Genomic DNA, 20,598 nt, shown 5'->3' on the forward strand with positions numbered 1-20,598 from the left:
AGAAAACCTAAATGAGGATCAAAATTTAAGATTAATAGATTTACAATTAAAACTGGACAATATGTACAAAGCTAAGGCTGAAGGAGCTTTTATAAGATCTCGACAAAAATGGTTGGAACAAGGGGAACAAATGACTTCTTATTTTTTCAAATTAGAGAAGTCACAAGCAAAGTTTAATTCGGTGTTACAGTTAAATATTAATGGAAAATTACAAATGATAAAAAGTTTATTTCTAGTTTTTGTCATGATTTCTACTGTGAACTCTATAAGACAACATTCAGTCAGGAAGCAATGAACTCATTCTGTGATTCCTTGAATAATATAAATACAATCAGTGAAGAGGATAAATTGGCATGTGATTCTGTCATTTCCTTACAGGAAGTTTCAGATGCTATTAACAATCTAAAAAACAACAAGTCGCCTGGGAACGACGGAATAACAGCAGAATTTTATAAGCTTTTCTCAGAACTCTTAGCCCCATTTTTACTGAATGTTTATACAGAAAGTATTACAAACATGACTCTTCCAGCCAGCATGACTCAGGGTGTTATTTCCCTGATCCCCAAACCCAACAAAGATACTTTGCTAATAGATAACTGGAGACCTATTAGTCTACTTAATAATGATTATAAAATATTTGCCACAATATTAGCCATGAGAATGAAAAGTGTTCTTGATACAGTAATAGATGAGAATCAGTCAGGTTTCATGAAAGACAGATGCATCTCAAACAATCTATGACTGGTTTTAGATCTTATAGATTATTCAGACCTCATTACTGATGACGAAAGCTTCATTCTGTTCCTTGATTTTTGTAAGGCATTTGATACTGTTGAGCATCCTTTTCTATTCTACTGTCTGGAAAGGATGGGTTTTGGGGAATATTTGTGTAGTGCTGTTAAAACACTCTATGCAAATGGAAATAGTTCTGTTAAGTTGAGCGCTGGCACCACTCGTAGATTCTGTCTCCAGAGAGGAATAAGATAGGGGTGTCTCGTCTCTGTGTACCTGTTTCTTCTGGTTGCACAAGTTTTCTGCAGATATATAAAATCAAGTAATATTGATGGTATTTCCATTGCTGGTAAAAATATTCTTATAAGTCAACTGGCAGATGACACCACATTATTCTTAAAAAACTCCTCACAGGTTCCCAGGGTTCTTCAGGTTATAGAAACATTTTCAAAAGCATCTGGACTTCATCTAAACCTTAAGAAATGTGAGTTATTTCCTCTGAAACAATGTGCTCTAACATCCATAAATAGTATAGTAGTCAAAGACAAAGTCACATATTTGAGTTTGCAGATAACTAAAGATCAAAAACAAAGAGAGCTGATGAACTATAATCCTATGATTGCAAAAGCACAAAACAGGTTTAATCGTTGGCTACAGAGAGATCTTTCACTAAAAGGTCGTGCCCTCTTAGCAAAAGCAGAAGGAATTTCCAGACTAGTTTACATTGCTTCCTCACTATCTCTGGACAGTAAAACTGCAAAAAGGATTGATCAGATACTTTTTAATTTTCTTTGGAGAAACAGAATCCATTATGTACGAAAATCAGTAGTAATTAATTCATCTAAAAACGGAGGACTTGACTTTCTTGACTTCTCCACTCTGAACAATGTCCTCAAAATTAAATGGTTAAAAAACTTCTTAAAAAGTGAATCCTCATTTTGGAATTTCATACCTAAATATATATTTGATAAGCTTGGAGGTCTGCCATTTCTTCTAATATGTAATTTCAAAATAGAGAAAATTCCCTTAAAACTGTCTAATTTTCATAAGCAGGTTTTATTGACATGGACTTTGATCTACAAGCATAATTTTTCTCCTCATCGCTACTATATTTGGAATAACGCAGATATTCTACACAAAAACAAGAGTATTTTTCTTGAAAATTGGTTTGAAAAGAACATTTTCTTGTAACACAGCTGATTAATCCACATGGTAACCTGATGTCATACGTTGAGTTTCTGTCCACCTATGGTTTACATGTTTCACCTGCAGAGTTTGCATTGGTTACTGGGGCCATCCCAGGTGGTGTTAGACTTCTGTGTAGCAGTTCTCCTTCAAATACTCCATGTTTTCCTCCCAAATTAACAGATTTGTGGTGTGGAAAGATTTGTTTTTCAACTAGCAGGAATAATCAAATTATCCGTTCTCTGTTTCAAAATGAGATTGCCACAAAACCGTATGTTATCTCATACTGGAACAGCTTTGGATTTAGAATTCAGTGGGAAAGGTTTGGACTCTGCCCCAAAAGTATTTCATCACCAACAAAATCAGAGAAATTTCTTTCAAAATTCTTCATAAATTTTATCCAGTGAAACACTTCTTTACCAAATTCAAAAAAGATCTGGATATAAACTGTTCATTCTGTCATTCCTCACCAGAAACTGTGCCTCATCTTTTTTGGTATTGCTCCTTCACTCAACCATTTTGGAAAGATGTGATACATTTTATAAGAACTCATCTATGTGTAGATTATAGATTATTTTATGAGCATATTATTTTTGGATATTTTACACAAGAAAAACTTAATGCAGATAAAATATATGTAGTTATTTACTCATAATTATGGCTAAACACTTTATACACAAGTGTAAATATTCCAACAAAAAACCAGTGTTTTATGTTTTTCAGAAAGAAATGGTGTTGTATGTGAACAGTATAAAATCCTCCACTAACAAAAAAGCTGTCAGAACAGTTGAAGCTTGGTCTCTCCTGAAACTTTAACAGATTCCTTTGCCTTTATTATTTTTGTTTTATTTTTGCATAACCAGTTTTACATAGTTATTATGGTTTTTGTTTTTTGTTCATTCTCCTGGAAAACGTGAATATTGTATTTTGCACAGTGTGGAGTTTTGTTTTTTGTATTTTGTATGTGCAATATTTATTAATAAAGTTTATTTAAAAAAACAAACAAACAAAAAAAAAACTTTGTCCAGACCAATCACTGTCTGACACGTCATCGGGCCAACGGTCAGCCAATCACATAATGTGACGTCAGCATTAGTCCCAGGACCCCGAAGGACCCCGAACGGATGTTCCGGGCCGAACGGTTATTGTACCTACACCGGCGCTTAACGCACAGCAGATCACACCAACTATGCCCCACACTACGACCGAATCTTACCGGCTTCTTCCGTGGTTTGATGCCTTTAACCAGGTTTTTGGACTCGTTTTTTTAAATAAATCACGAGTTTTCTGATCGCTCTCGAGCCCTGCCTGATCTGGCTCTACTCATGCACTTCATCCAATAACGGCTCCGGTGCGCACAGCTGGGACCTTAATTGACACCGCACCCACTACAGACTTAAACATTCCTTTTCCTGTCTTTATTTATTTATTTATTTTTACTACTTAAATTAATTTTCTCTAAAATGTCACAGGATGTACTTTAATGTATTTTTACTTTAGATTTTTATTTTGCTTTTTTTTCTGTTTTTTTTTTTTCTGTTTTTACTTTTAAAATAGAATCACTTGAAACATCAGTTTCTTTAAGGTTGACCTAACAAACAAGTTGCTGGATGTTTATAATCTTTCTGGACAGGTTTAGATGTATAACAAATGTAAAAGGTGCGGGCCTGTCCACATACACTCAGGTCTTACAAACATTCCTTTTGGCTCCAATAATGTTAACATACAAACAGGTAAACATGGACAAAATAAAACTCCCGTTCACACACCCATACTTATGTATTCAGACTAATATGAAACATTTCATTCAGTCACACAAGACTTTTTGTTCAAAGGTGAGCTAGTACCTGTGCTGGAGTGAGTGTTTACGTCTTCTTAAGTGGATGATGCAATGTCAAAAGGAGGAAGAGTGCCCAGTAGCAGAAAAAGAATAACTCATAATTCAACCCATAACTTTTTATCATAAATAAATAAATAAATGTCCTGAACCAGAGAGACAGTGATGAGGTGTGGTTTGCTTGAGTGTCCAATATCCTGGACAAGCCCCCAACTTATGTTAAAATTAAGACGCAGAGAAGAGGAAGGCAGCCGTAGTGCAGCAGCAGGGCGGTCGACCCATGACCGTAAGGTTGCATGCCCATGTGTCGAAGTGTCCTTGGGCAAGACACTGAACCCCACATTGCCTCTGGTGGGAGATTGGCGCCAGTGTTCGGCAGCGGAGCCGCTACCAGTGTGTGAATGTGTGGGTGAATGGGTGAATGGGTCTGTGACTATGAAAGCATGAAAGAAGGTATAAAAGCGCTATTTAAGTATACACCATTTACCCCAAATACATACATTTAATGAACTGGAGGGGCTGTTAAAAAGGGGGGGGGGGGTTAAGTAACTGTCAGGTGCAAAACAAAGGGCTGTCAAAAGGAAGACACAGGAGTGCAGTCACTTCAAGTTAGACACTATAAATTTACATCATAAATTAGAACTATGAAGTTATATTTGTGCCACTACAATCAGAACAAGTCACAGTGTTTAATTCAATATTTCTACAATTGTAAACAAAATGTTAATTTAAAAAAAAAAAAAACTTTCTAAGTTGCTAATGAAAAACTCATTTGTCATTATTTGTCTTTAAATGACAAACAAAACAAATATTGATACAACAAATTTGAGAGTGACGCTTGGGTTTTGTCATGTTAATGATGCTCTTGTCCCTTTTAATTGGTTTTCTGTTCTGCAGACAATAAGGAGGAACTTTCTGTTTATTCTTCTATAAAAATTAAAAAGCCTGCGAACGTTGCAACAGGTAAGCTAAAGCAATTCCTGACAATGTAATTTATACCAATTGAAATGTAAGGAAATGTCTTTCTGTCTCTTTTGTTATGCAGAGGTCTTTTGGTTATCATGTATTTCTAGAAAAAACACACAAAAAGACTTCAGGCAAATGAAGCAAAAAGTGCTTTTACTTCTGGTTAAATTTCACTTTGGACTCTCAGAGAATGTTTTATTCCATTTTGGTCCAGTATAATAAGTTTAAAAACAATTTAAGTTACGGGTTAATATTGACCAATAGACTACATTGGAGGATTTGGTAGATAAAGTTCACATAGTTCCAGTTTTCAGGACGTGTTTTGTCTGATTCTTAGACCTATGAACAAGGGAGAGTAAAATAAAAAAGCTTTTGCTAATGATGGCTATTTTTTATACTTCTATCACACAGAGAACAAAGAGGAGAACGTCATATATCCTCAATGTGTACCGAAAAACATTCGTCCCTCTGCACCACGTGAGTTGTGACAGAAATTAAACAATAAACACTTGAACTTAACATTTATTGATGCTGCTGCTTCTGTCTTTTGTCTTTGGAATAATAGTGATAAAAATGTTCAATTAGTCCATCTTCTCCGTTATTACAAGTTACATTGATTAAGCTGTACTCTCTAAAACTATGGCTGGGCAATATAGAAGTTTTCATATCACAATTTAGTTTTTCATATCAGGCAAAAACGAAAGATATCACAATATAAACCAATTAGCTATATTTATCAATTTTAACATTCTGTGGCTCATAAGAGAAATGTGTAATCATCAGCAGGTTGTTTAGATTTAAATATTTATTTCCTATCATACTTTAAACAAAACAGATGCACTAAAGGGAAATGAAACACTTAAAATAGCCGGAGTCACTAATTAGTGGACCGTGGTCCGGATCCAGACGCTGAGTCATGCGGACTCAGAGCTGGACCAGAACTTGATGCAAAACTAATACAATGGGCGCCTCTTTTTAAAATGGTGCAGCTCTTGTTGTCGTTGCAACCAACACGTTCTCACTCCCAACTCGTCATGCGTGGGCGTATTTCCCTCCACGTCACTTTTTGACATTTTGGGTGTCCTCAACTCTTCGTTTTTCGACGTGCTGCATGTTCCCATTAAATCAGTACTGGCCCAAGGGCCGCAGACAGGAAAAAAATAAATTTGCTTACTTTGATTCTTTCCACTTTTTCATTTTCTGACTCAGAAGGAAGTTTTCTTTTTGGAAAACTACCGGATTGTGCTTTTATTGTTGTTATTATTGATTTTAGTTATTATACATCATTGACTTTAAAGCTGCAGAGCTCTCTGGAAGTAGGGGGGGGGGGGTCAGCACATTAGACAGGTCACAGTTTTTGGTGTGACATCTGCTCTGTAATGCTACAAAGACTATTAAAACACAGTCGATTACATTTTATTATTTAGAAAAAAAGATTTTATATTAATGTCCTATGAATTAGTCTTGTTTTATTTATCCACAACGTCCTGAAGCTCGATGTGTGAAAATACTGTCTAACTTTAAACCGGTTTTGTGTTTACATATAGGTGACACACAGAACAGCTCGTTAGCATAGCATTTGTCTGTTGCTAGGCAACAGCGCTGTCTCCAAATCTACACTTTTTTCTGTTGCTGCTGTGGGTCCAGCGTGTTTATCCTCCAGTTCTGACTGGATAAATGTTAAAAGTGTTAAAAATCACTGCATGTTCTGCTGCTAAACGCTACACATAGATGAAGTGACCATGGGGGTGGAGGGTGTCTTATGTGTGCTTGTAACGTGCAGACGGTAGATGAGAAGAGGATAAAGAAATTCACCAAAAGGAGAGCTAATAAATCAGGGTTAATGGCCAAAAAAGTATACATTATCAATTTTTAACACACGCTGTAGAAGCCCTAACCGTCCGACGCGAATCGGAGGACAGTTCAGGGTCGTCCTTACTTCCGGGAAGTAAGGAAAAACATAATAAACATAATAAAAACATAATAAATAAAAAAATGGTAAAAGCCCAAAGGTTTTCTTAGAAATCAGCTGTGTTAAATAAACTAAAATCACTTCTCTCATTCTGTTCCTTTTTTTTTTACAGCAAACCAGAACGAAGCCATTTATTCTGACATTAAAAAAGGGAAGAAAAAGATAAAGAAAGAGAAAGCACCAAGTAAGTCATGTAATTGTTTTTAAATGTAATGCATTTTATCATTAATAAGACAAATTCTGACTTCATGATAAGAAGACTGAATGTGAAGTCTTTTTTTAAATGTGTTTTGCCACCCTAACTCTATTTACCAACAAAAATCAAACAAATGTTGGTCTCAGCTAAGGTTTATTGGTGAACCTGTTTGATTGTTGGTTTAAAGATCATAGTATTATTTTAACACAAACTGAATATCTGCTGTTTTGCTAGTTATGACACACAATGAAGGAGATAAGTATTTGATCCCCTGCTATAAGCGGCCGTATAAGACATTATTTATTCTGAACCATTCACATTCATACATTCTTGCTCTCATATTCATATATACTCTCTTACGCATACATATATTCTCACTTGCACATACATATATTCACACTTGCACTTACATGTATTCTCACTTGCGCATCCATATATTCTCTCTCTCGCATGCATATATATTACCTTACACATACATACATTCTCACTCTCATTGTCACTCTTAAAAAAGAATATATGTATGTGAAAGACGAGTATATATGTGCGTGTGAGGAAAAGTATATATATGCGTGTGAGAGAGGAGTATGCATGAAAAGGAAGTGAATTTGCATGAAAAGGAAGTGACTTTGCATGAAAAGGAAGGCAGATGATTTCTCGTGCTCTGATTGGACGAGAGGCCGCCACCTCCCATTTTGAACAGACGCTAACATGAACTAGCAAGAAGGAGCCACGGGGGTCCTGCAGCAGGCCATCGGAACCTTAAGAAATATTTTATCTTCACCTCACCGTTGCCTTTTTTAAGACATGACAGCTGGTTTTCCCACATTTATATGTAGTTATGGATAGAAAACAAGAGGAATTTTTTTTATGTAAATGCGTGTTCCGGCGTCTACCGAAGTGTCGCCCATAATTCACGCAAATAATTAATAAATTATTGTAAAAATAATAAATAATTCAAATAATTAATAATTCATAATTAATTCATAATAATTCATTAACAATAAGACATAATTCATAATAATAATTCATAATAATTAATTAATAATACTCCATAATTCATAATAATAATTCATTATAATAATTCACCCATAATTCATGAAAATAATTAATAATTCATAATTCACGCCCATAATTCACGCAAAGGTTCCGTTTACAACCACCCTCCGGTGGTTGTACACGGAGAAAATGCGCGGGAGGTTGATGGAGTCGGTCTGAAAAGCTCCCTCATTTCTGTTTCGGTGGCGCTTCTATTACCATTATTGGTATTTGAGACATTCCTTTGTGTCTCTAGAGATGCAGACAGATTTGTGACCACTTGAGGTGAAGATGAAATTTTTCTTAAGGTTCCGATGGCCTGCTGCAGGACCCCCGTAGATCCTTCTTGCTAGTTCATGTTAGCGTCTGTTCAAAATGGGAGGTGGCGGCCTCTCGTCCAATCAGAGCACGAGAAATCATCTGCCTTCCTTTTCATGCAAAGTCACTTCCTTTTCATGCAAAGTCACTTCCTTTTTATGCATACTCCTCTCTCACATGCATATATATACTTTTCCTTACACGCACATATATACTCGTCTTTCACATACATATATTCTTTTTTAAGAGTGACAATAAGAGTGAAAATGTATGTATGTGTAAGGTAATATATATGCATGCGAGAGAGAGAATATATGGATGCGCAAGTGAGAATACATGTAAGTGCAAGTGAGAATATATGTATGCGTAAGAGAGTATATATGAATGTGAGAGCAAGAATGTATGAATGTGAATGGTTCAGAATAAATAATGTCTTATACGGCCCCTCATACCCTGCTGATGTTGTAGGTTTACACACCTAAAAAAGAAATTGTCTTTCATCCTAATTGTATGTAGAGTTTTCTTGAGAACTGGCGTGTTTTGTAGTCTTCACTTCATGTAACGCTGTGAAAACTACAGAACAGGGTTGTACAAAAACTGTTAGAGTTGACATTATACAGTTATACCAGATAATGCTTATGCTTAGTCATGAGAGGCAAAATAATCGTCTTTTCATCCCACAAAAAAGGAAAAGAAAACTCTAAACTAGTGGATTTAGAGAAAAAAATCAGACTGTTAGAGGGAACCTAGCAACTCTCTGGATGAACAAACTCTACAACAATTAAGGAAAGTAAGAATCGAATTACCTGTAAATGAAATAACTAATCAAAGAACACCATTTTTATTACAGAGACTACGCTTGGAGACGTTTGATCACAGTAATAAATCTGGGAAACTTTTGGCAAATCAACTCAAAATAAACAAAGAGAAGACAACTGTTTTATCAGTCATAGACCTAACAGGAAACGCAACACATGATCCAGCTGCAATAAATTCTGTTTTTAAAAACGTTTACCAATCTCTCTACTCATCCCAAATTGATCCTTCTGACAATGACATTAATAGTTTTCTCAATAGCATAGATTTGCCTAGACCAACAGAGGAACAAATTACAGCCTTAGATTCCCCTCTTACTGAACAAGAGCTGCATAAAGCATTAACTAACTTTTCTTGCTAACTTAACATGCCTAGTAAAAAAGCCCCAGGACCAGACGGCTTTCCAGCAGAATTTTATAAAGAATTTGTCAAATTTCAGCTCCCATTTTTCTCAGAATGACAATAGAAATTAAGGAAAAATATGATCTATCTCCAAAAATGAACTCTGTCAATATTATCTTATTTCTGGAACCTGGGAAAGATCCCACATCACCATCCAGCTATCGACCCATATCGCTGATTAATGCAGATCTTAAAATAATCTGCAAAGCTTTGACAGAAAGACTGGAGAAGGTAGTTCCTTCTCTAATACATCCTGACCAAACAGGCTTTATAAAGGATAGACATTCATCTACCAACGTGCACAGATTAATCAACCCCATAGATTGTACAACTACCAATAACCAAGAAGCAACCATTGTGTCACTGGATGCAGAAAAGGCATTTGATTGGGTAAACTGGAAATTTTTAAAAGCCACCCTAAACAAATTTGGCTTTGGAAAATCGTTTATTAACTGGATAAAAATAGTATATGCCTCTCCTAATGCTCGTGTCAGAACAAATTATCAAACATCTGTAAGCTTTACTTTACAAAGAGGAACCAGACAAGGCTGTCCACTATCTCCGTCTTTATTTGCACTATTTATTGAACCTCTGCTACTACAATTAGGCAAAGTCGAGACATTGAAGGCATTCAAACCAAAAATCTAGAACATAAAATAAGCCTTTATGCAGATGATATTTTACTATTTACTCCAAATTCACAATCTTCCATCTGCCAAATCATCTCCCTAATTAATAGATTTTCCTCAGTTTCAGAATACTCCATAAACTGGTCTAAAAGCACAATTCTGTCAATTAATTTGAATTATCTAAATCTGTTATCTTTTAAACTACAAACAGGTAACATAAAGTACTTAGGTGTAAATATAGGCTTTCTGATCAATTCAAGCTAAACCACACCCAACTCCTTAAAATAACCGAGGCTGATCTCACTAGATGGAAAGCTCTACCCATTTCTCTAATAGGAAGAGTTGCAACCATAAAAATGACGATTCTCCCTAAAATTAACTACCTGTTTTCAATTATTCCTTCCAAACCTCCTACTACCTCCATCTCCCAATTCCTTTGGGAAGGTAAACCACCAAGGATCAGTTTGAAAACTATTCAAAAACCTAAAGATAGAGGAGGCCTAGGCCTACCAGACTTCCAGGTCTACTACTCCGCAAACAGATTTTTATGTCCAAAAATGGCTGAATCCTGGTGTGTTAGATGAATCTTGGCTAGATATACAACAAAATCTCTGTGACAACCTAGGTATTTCTAATTTAACTTTCTTCAGTTCTAAAATTAAACAACACAAATGCTTCAGAAGTTTAAACATCAGCTCATCTCTAACAGCCTGGTGGGATTTTCTTAAAAAAAAAATAAACAGCCTCACATTATTTCCATGTAAACTCACCCCTATTTGGGAAAACCCTGGCATTTTGATTAACAAAAACATGATTCATTTTGCTTCATGGAAGAACAAAGGAATCCACCAGTTTCAGCATATAATTCAGAATAGAACATTTATGTCCCTCTCAACGTTATCCTCAATCTATGGGATTATTAAAAACAAATTTCTAGAATATCAGCAATTTAAATCAGCTAAAAGTACTAAATACTTTTTCATCATTCATTTTTTTTTGAATGCACTAAATACTACTCGACCCAAATAGACCTAGACATTCCCCTTACAGTAACAAATTTCATTGACCTTAAAAATCCAAAGCTCACCTCCAAAATTTACAAGATAATGTCTAACATAAATGATACAAGCATCAATCACTACAGAAACCTCATGTTAGAGCATATTAGTTTAGAGATAATGTCCTGCACAAAAAACCTGTCTGCCTCAGACTCTCCCTGGCTCCAGTTGATTAGTCAGATCACCTAGTAGGGGTGGGATGGTGATGGGTTGAGCCGGGTCCTGGCTAGTTCAGTGGGCCGGGGTGGGTTTGGGGGAGTGCCCACAAACCCACCGGGGGTGGGTTTGTGGGGACTCCCACAATAAACGAGAATCTCCTCAAGTGTCTACTAGTGATGCAGAATTCCAAAATATCCACAACCATTCAGCAATCTCTCTGGATTGTCTAAGAGATTTATTTCCCCATCTGCAGAATTCTAAAAACACGGCTGTTGTCGCCACACATTCGGGACAGGGCACTGTTTATATTTCAAAATTAAATTTCTGGACCACTTCAGTAGAACACTTGCTGGTGCATCAAGATGCACATAAAGGAAGGTCAGCAAATAAATGTGATAGGTTATAGCTTATAAGTTATTGATGTTACACACTTCTACCTAAAGACAGTTTAAAGAAACATTACGAAATTTAAGATCAGCTACCTTTAGCAAGAGTTCTTGTTTTCCTGCAGCCATTTGAGAAGTGCTCATGTGTTGTCCAGCTGTACCACATAGGAGACAGATGATATGCTCTTCTTCCATCTGGGCTATGTGGAACCTTCCAGTGAGTCAAATCTAGGAGGAGAATTCAAAGCAAAATGTTTGCAGTCAAGGTTAAACACAGTGTTGGACCAATCACCAGTGTCTTAGGGTCTTGTAAACACATCAATATCAGAATCAGAAATACTTGATTGATCCCACACATGAGAAATGTGTTCATTACTGTAGCAGTAAAAGAAGAATAGTAGATATAAGAGAAAATAGAATATAAAAAATAAAATTGTCAGGCCGATGCGATCCGAGCCGGCTGCTTTATGCTGGTTAAGGTTATCCAGCTGTTTCTTCACCTGGCAGACTGTTACAGTCAAGCAGGGAGGGAGGGGGTTGTAGGTGAACTAGGGGGCAGAGGGGGTTTTAAAGGTGAGGAGGTGTGGGGGGTTCATAAGTGAGAGGGAGCAGGAGCAGGGGAGAGGTGTAGTGGAGGCGAGGGGGGAAAGGCTGAGGCATTCAGAGAGCTAAACCAATTGAAAAAGATGTCAGCTCTCTCTTTGCTGCCTATGATGGGTCTGCTTCTCCCCCCACATCCTCTGATCTTCTTCATTCCAGACCACACCGCTCTCATGTTGTCCTGCTGGACTTTGGATTCCAGCTTCCTCCTGTATGAATCTCTCCCCTTCCTGAGCTGATCCTGTAGTTGGTGCTGCAACCTCTGCAGACCAGAAGGCTCTATTTTTCCTGTTAAGGAGAATTTTCAGGTCACTGCTAATCCATATGGAAGCGATTTTTTAGCATAATTAAAAATAAAAGTCAAAACCAGAAATGCTTTTTCATTTTTCAAAATGAAGCTGCATTTTCTGACTCAAAATTAAAATGAAAAAGCAACAAGCGGTGTTAAAGAAGAAGAAAAAAAGCCTTTTGGCGGATTGCTTTTTCATTTTAATTCTGAGTCAAAAAATGCAGTTAAAACATTTAAAGCAATCCGCCAAAAGGCTTATTTTCTTCTTCTTTAACTCCGCTTGTTGCTTTTTCATTTTAATTTTGAGTCAAAAAATGCAGCTTCATTTTGAAAATGAAAAAGCATTTCTGGTTTTGACTTTTATTTTTAATTATGCTACACAATCGCTTCCATAGATCCAGGGTTTGTTGTTGGGGAAGCAGCAAACAGTTGAGTAGGCACAATAGACTCCTCAAAGAGCTTAGTATACTCCGTGATGCAGTCTGTCACGCCGTCAATGTCCTCCCCATGAGGCGTGCAAAGAGCATCCCAGTCTGTGGACCCCAGACAGTCCTGCAGGGCCTGCTCTGTTTCTGGAGTCCACCCCCTCACAGTCTTTTTGTGCACAGGTGCACATACGGACAAAAAGCATTCTGTCAGGAAGACAAAAAAGTCAGGTGCCATGGCTGAAAAGGAAACCTGAACCAGAAGCTTTCTGTTTTACAATCACACAGCATTCAAAGAAAAAACTTTGTATTCTTTCAGTTGTGAACTTTTTCAAAAAAAGTTTTTTGACCATTATTGCTAATTTTGGTTCTATTTTCTTAAACCAAGCAGAGGTCCATGGATCTGGCAGCAGGTCTCGTCTCTTGCTGGTGGGTTTGGGGATAATTTGTTTCCTCTTGTGTGCCATCATCATCATCAGCATCAGTTACTGTAAGTTCAAACACATAATATTTTATTTATTTATGTATTTTTTTTTTACTTGCAACTGTTTTTGTACTAAAATAAATGATTTTGTGTAACTGGCTTAAGCCTAAGGAACAATTGTCCTCATGGCTAGATATGGGAGAAAAATGGGAAAACCTGTAAAGGGCACGCAGGTGACTCACACTTTTTAGCAAAGTTGTAGACTTCTGGGTGAACTAAAAGAAAAAGATTAATGCACATTCTACAGGCGTGCTCCACACAACAGGTCATAGTGAACACTTAAACAACAAACAATGGCAAGTAAAGGCTGAAGTAGGTAAGACACAGATGTGTCGCAAAGTTTTCATTTTTGTAAAACAAAAATGAAAATTACAAAAAAAAAAATCCTGCTCACTGTGCAAGGGGCCAATGAGTAACGTTTACGTAATAATTGAATGCTATGTGGGCGCTCCTTTCGTAAGACTGTTAGAAAGTAGACAGAGTTTATGTGATCATTGTACAGGTGGACTCACATGCAGCTTTCACACAGAAAAGGGCCAGTACTGAGGGTGTTGTAGGGGTACAAATGCCTCACAATACAATTACCACACACACACACAACAATTATACGTTACATTTTATGAGACTCCTTAAGGTAGCTGTATTAGATGAACCTGTTGCTGCTCCTCTCTACAACCCTCCACAAGCCCAGACAACCAAATAACCTGCAGAACCCATATTGATAAATCCCCTGTGTGGATCAACCTCCAGGTGCCTGTGGGAAAAAGGCTTAAACAACTATACACTTATATAGTTAAACAACTATACATTCTCCAGCTAAATTATTATTAGGTATCATTTACTAGTACTCGGTTGAACCCCTTTCGCCTTCAGAACTGCCTTAATCCTCGGTGGCATAGATTCACAAGGTAATGGAAACATTCTTCATAGAGTTTGGTCCATATTGTAGACATGACAGCATCACACAGTTGTTTCAGATTTGTTGGCTGTACATCCATGACACCAATCTCCTGTTCCACCACATCCCAAAGTTGGTCTATAGGGTTAAGATCTGGGGCCTCATTTATGAACGTTGCGTACGCACAAAAGAAGGCGTACGCCACTCTCTACGCAATAGTTGATATTTATAAAAAGCAAACTTGACGGGAAAATGTGCGGTCCTTCACGCAAGCTCTGACCCAGGCGTACGCACAAAAACGGGTGAAATGAGAAATGGCGACACCGTCGGCAGATGGAAGAAACACGTGAAAAAGACAGTGTGTGCCAAATCATTCTGGCATGTGCCGTGCTACACAATGTGGCACAGCTTAAAAACGTGCCTCTACCCCCTGGCGTCGATTGCTGTGTTGGCCCCGACCCTGAACCGCATCCCCACGCATTTGATTGAGCCAAATGCTGCTGCTGTGCGCCAGCGTTTGGAAGTGATGCGTCGCTTGTAAAGAACAACAAAAGGTGTGGAAAATATTATTTATTCAAGAATTCCCTCATCGTGCAGTTTATTTCAGTCAGGGCAGTCTTGATTTCGCCCAACTCCTTGGCCACCTCTCTGATTGAAGTAATGACTTCCCTCTGCATTTCAACGACTGCATCGGTGAGGACACGTCCACTGCTGGAGGGTTGAGAGCCGCGTGCCGTGGAGACGCTGGGTCCAGACGGCTGCTCAGCTGCAGCATCGTAACCGCTGGCCCCGCTGGAACACCCAGCAACTAAAATAAAATTGTTCTATATTAATAAGCTGTAATTGTGTAGCCTGCATACATGTGACTTGACTGCATTCATTCATTCATCCATTATTTCTCTTACCTGTGTCACCCGGTGCATCTGGCGCATCAGTGTGCCCCCCGCCTCAGTCACCACTCCACTTAAAAGGGATTCCCCAATAATAGCCGCTAGAGCAGGGGTCACCAACCCTGTGCCCGCGGGCGCCAGTGCGCCCGCGAGCACCCCTTGTGGCGCCCGCAGGGAATGCACCCAAAACATTTTTTATTTTTTTTTTATTGAAGCAAATATTCAACAAACAACCACCGCATGTCTGTCAATGACAACAATATCAATTCTGAGACAAAGGTAGACAAAGAAAACCCAAATATGTATACAAATATAACTTTAAAAATAATCACTAAAAGTAAGGGTCTATTACAAAAGTTTAAATAGATCAAATAAATTACACAATTTCTGGACATTCTTATGATTCATGTAATGTAAAGATTTTGAGAATAGGTTGAGGTGGTTGAGTAATCCATTAATGTGAGGATTAATATTCCTGTCTGTTTTTATTTACATTTATGTTTAAAAAGTTAAAATTAAGTTAAAGTTTTAAAGGTTTAAAAGTTTAGCTTTAGTGTGTTCAATAAATATTTATCTTGTTCGGCTGCAACCTAAAGTCTGTTTTGACCCCCCCCCTGTAATACGAGTCTAGAAAATTCATGCATGTTTTTGTGTGTAAAATGAGCAAATAAAAATAGGGCACACAAAAGGAAGTCCTCAAATTGTGTTGTTTTTGTTTGTTTTTTTTTTTTGGGGGGGGGGGGGGCTAGGAGGTTTTTAGTGGCGCCCTTCATACCACTTGGTGCCCATGAAATAGCCCTCGGTCTCAAAAAGGTTGGTGAACCCTGCGCTAGAGTCTCTCATCAAGAGGGGTCAGCTCCCGTGCACACCCCCCCCCACTCCCCCACCCGTGGCAGACACACTCTGGCGATGGAGCGTTAGACGTCTTTTCGCCTCGACTTTGATGTCCGACCATTTCTTTTTTATTTCGGCCACGGTCCGAGGTTGTGAGGCTACAGCATTACGGCGTCTGCCACCGTTTGCCACTCACGTGCCTTTTTGGCATTAGTAATGTCCACACTGTGCCCTCCAAACAACACTGTTCTCCTCTTTTCCACCTCGCCAACGATAACTTCTACTTCACATTGAGTAAAGTTACATTTTTTCCTCTCGGTGTTTGCCATGGTTTTGCAATCAATGAATATTAACTTGTGGGCGTTTCATGGACTATTTATGGGCAACTATGGGCGTGTCATAAAGCCGCAAAAGCTGCGCTGCATTTAGAATTGGTTGTGATTTATTAAGGGAAAGATGCGTAGGATGTGCGTGCGCACGGTTTTATAAATCCGAATATTTCTGTGCGTACGCACGTCCTCTGTTTCATCCCTACGCCCCTTCTGATGCAAATCCTACGCAAAGTTTTATAAATGAGGCCCCTGGTGACTGTGGAGGTCATTTGAGTCCAGTGAACTCATTGTCGTGTTCAAGAAACCAGTCTGAGATGAGTGGAGAGGCAGACGGTGTATCTTCTGCTGCTGTAGCTCATCTACCTTAAGGTTAGACCTGTTGTCCATTTACAGATGCTCTTCTGCAGAACTTGCTTGGAACCAGTGGTTATTTGAGTTCCTGTTGCCTTTTCTATCAGCTGGAATCAGTCTGGCCTTTTTCCTCTGATTTCTGGCATCAACAAGGCAAAGTTGGTGCAAATAAAGGCAGAATGAGGAAGACAAATACATCAGATTAAGAGAGCAGCTGCTAAAATATCATTACAAAGCAGCAAGCACATGTTTTAACGTGCTGGAGTTCCACCAACATCAAGGTGTAAAATCCTCAAGAGGTTTGCAGTTATACGTAAACCTTCTATTCTGTCCCCCTTCAAGTTTTTTAACCTTTCTCTTAGTACATTTTTAAAGCTCCTCCTTTCCACCCATGTGCAACGTACACACATGTGTAACTCAACAATGCTAATCCTCACATTACTTCTGTCAATTCACGCCCGTGTAGGATTTAGCTCAGGGCGATGACGTAGAAGAAACATGGGCAATTTTAACATAAAACACTCATAAAGGAAGTATAATGAAGTGAAGGACAAATCAGAAGGACCAACAGCAGAAACTAGAAAGTTCCAAAAAAAAGTGTCAAATGATTCTCATGCTATGAGCTGATCTGTGCATTTGTAATTTGATAAAGCAGAGGTGTCCAACCTTTTATTAAGCACCAAAAAACCCTGTTGTGCAGAGAAACTGTGTGTGTGTGTGTGTGTGTGTGTTTGTGTGTGTGTGTGTGTGAGTGTGAACATCTGTTCTCTCTGTCCAACAAAATGCTCTGTCCAGCATCATAGTACCTATGAGTTGGAAACACTCCACAGTGATCTCATAGAAAGAAAAAGCAACCCTAAGGTCCTGAATGATTTCCATCCTGTGACCTTTGCATCCCTGACAATGAAGTCCATGTGGAGGATCATAAAGGATCATAAAGGATCACATCACACAGCTAACTGACCCAATAATGGATCCACATCAGTTTGCCCATGAGACTGGCAGAGGTCTTGATGAAAGATAGAACTGCCATAATAAATGAGATATACTTCTAGATGTACAACAGACATGAATCCACTGTGTATGGAAACAAAAAACATTTGATCTGCAAATGCTACAAAAACTGCTTTGAAAGCTGATTGATAAATAAACAAGGAAAACACTTTGTGGCATTATGCCAGCATATTGGAATGACAGAAACAATTTGTCCAAAAGTTTGTGAGACCAACAGTAAACAGTTGCTGTTCAGTCACAGTTGTGGTGTTACTTACGTACCGTAGCCGAAACATGAAAACATGGCATAAGACAGTCAGGGAAGAGACGGTATGGACCAGCACAAGAGGAAGGCAGAGACGAGACTTAAACACAAAACAGGACTGACAAGACACAGGGGAACATGATCAGGAGAAATTGAGACAAGGGAAGAAAAACTCAAAAGCAAACAGGAAATCTTCCCAAATAACACAGGAAACAGAACTCAAACATGGCAAAAACTAAGGCAAAGACACCCAAACCATGACACATAGTGTGTCATAGGCCGCCTTTACACTGCAAGGTTCAAGTGACCCAATTCCGATCTTTTCCTCTCATTTGGCACAGATCGGATATGATCAGTGAAAGTGTAAGCAGGACAAAAGTGCATGGATTCCGTTTTTCTCAGATCGGATACAGGCCTCTCTCATATGTGGAAATAAATCGGAAACGAATCGGATACGTGCATCTGCGTGTGCCATGTAAGCAGACAGATCGGATATTAAGTAAATGCGAGTCCTACCTCAGTGACCCTAATTCAGGACATCACCAACTGAGATCACATGACTTATTAAGATGCTTTTTGTGCGCTGATTTTGGTGTCAGCGTGTTACCTTTCAGCCTCAGGCCTCAGACCCTAGTTGGAAACCGCTGTTATGTCCGGTCCGGACGCAAACGGTAACTAATCAACCGGGACACCGTTGCTATGGAATAGCAGGCTAGAAGCCGTTTATTTCTTTGGGGGGCGTGTATGATGGGGACCGTGTGTATGTGTGAGCCCGTGCTTGCGTGTGTGCGTGTGTAAGGAGGGGGGGGGGGGTGAGCGCGGAGTGGGGGACTGTCGGAGAACCGTAAATTAAAAATAAGGTGTCTCCCCCAAAAATTTTGGAGTCTTTCTTAACCCCCCCTGGAGGCTGAGGGTTCAGAATGGAAAAGAGAACCCCGAGGGAATCTCCCGTGTGTTTCTGACTACGGTCGGAAAAGAGAAGTCATTGCGCAGGAAAGGTTCAACACTTGGATCAAACTGTTCCCGTGCATCCCCTCTTGAGCGCCCAAGGCAACGCCTCCTTCCGTCGCCGCCTTGCCTCCATGACAACCGCAGTCACAAAAGTCCGAAAGAGGTCCGCGGAATGCGGAAATACTGCTACGTAGTCCTCAGAACGTCTACGTTTGATAGTTTCAGCATTGTATAGTGTAAATGCAAAAATCAGATACGGGTCACGTTTAAAAGATGATTTAAGCGGGTCGTCAAGAAAATCGGATATGAGCATCAAATCCTGCAGTGTAAATGCGGTCATAGAGACAAACCAAACTTAAATATGTATCAGCTCTTTGACTAAGGGCTATAATCTACAAACACTTAACAATAGATTACATTTTGGATACTTCTTAGCAAATTTTATTAAAATTTTTAATCAACAGTTGCAGTTCAGTGAGACAAAGGAATCCCAGAATACTGAAACATTATATGCATGACATCACAAAATTAGAAATATTTCTGTAAAAATCTGCTTTTCTGGAAAAAATGTCTAATGATTGAATTAATGGTTATTTGTGTCATTGGGATTGCAGTCGCCATGGAAACAAAGAAACTGAAGCTAGCTCTCAGTGACCTTGAATCAAAAACTGAGCAACTGACTTTAGAGAAGAGAGATTTACAAAACCAGACTGAAGATCTGAGGATGAACATGACAAAACTAGAGAATCAGACACAGCAGCTGACTGCAGAGAAGATGTTCTTCAAGAACCAAACCATGGAGATGACGGTTAACATAACAATCCTACAAAACCAGACTGAAGATCTGAGGACGAACATGACAAAACTAGAGAATCAGACACAGCAGCTGACTGCAGAGAAGATGCTCTTCAAGAACCAAACCAAGGAGATGACGGTTAACATGACAATCCTACAAAACCAGAACGAACAGCTCAGAAACAACAGTGACAAACTCAACAGGACCCAGGCAGCAATCCTCAAGCACCCCAACTTAGCTATTTTCTGCTCTGATGGAGGTAAATGTTTAATCTGTGATTCTGAAAAAATGTTTGCTTTATCAGCAACAAAAGAATTTGTTTGATTTGCATAAAACTTTAATCAAATTGAGAAAAAAAAAAACAAGAAAACATGACAAAGTAGTTTGTTTTGTATATAGTATGGCGTTTCATCTCTGCCATAAAGTGAAACGACATAAAGACAACTGAGCGGCGTATTCAGGAAATGAGTGAGGAACCTTTCAACCACGCAGGCGCAATTCTCCTGTGCGTACTCACCAGGATTTGCGCTAAGTGTTAAAGGGGCGTGTTTGTCACTGGGGGGGGGGGGGCTAAAAGAAGGCCAGTGAGCAGCATGCGGCTCTCTGCCTTTTATCATATTTTCCATATCCAGTACTTTCACAACCATAAGGTGAACATAAAAGTCTTACATTTTCTCCAAAATGTACAGAGCGGCCCTAATGTGTTGTTGTGTGACTTTGGTAAAGAGGATCAATAGAAGAGAACAGCATGAGAACGGTACGGAGAAAAGTGAGGACGTGAAAGGAGACCCCCCCCCCC

At 38.7% G+C, this 20,598-nt stretch overlaps 1 protein-coding gene across 1 annotated transcript in view; it reads left to right on the top strand.

Annotated features, from left to right (window-relative positions):
* The window catches only part of LOC101170123 (uncharacterized), a 91,251-nt gene that overhangs the window by 7,410 nt on the left and 63,243 nt on the right, over positions 1-20,598 (top strand). The window contains exons 2-6 of the mRNA XM_023963857.2: positions 4,652-4,717; positions 5,132-5,197; positions 6,805-6,876; positions 13,397-13,495; positions 19,618-20,058. Of these exons, the coding sequence (XP_023819625.2) occupies positions 4,652-4,717; positions 5,132-5,197; positions 6,805-6,876; positions 13,397-13,495; positions 19,618-20,058 (744 nt within the window). The remainder of the gene's footprint in view (positions 1-4,651; positions 4,718-5,131; positions 5,198-6,804; positions 6,877-13,396; positions 13,496-19,617; positions 20,059-20,598) is intronic.

The sequence above is a fragment of the Oryzias latipes genome, chromosome 16 (assembly GCF_053564925.1).
Source record: "Oryzias latipes strain Hd-rR chromosome 16, Olatipes_Hd-rR_3.1".
In the NCBI taxonomy this organism is placed as follows: Eukaryota; Metazoa; Chordata; class Actinopteri; order Beloniformes; family Adrianichthyidae; genus Oryzias; species Oryzias latipes.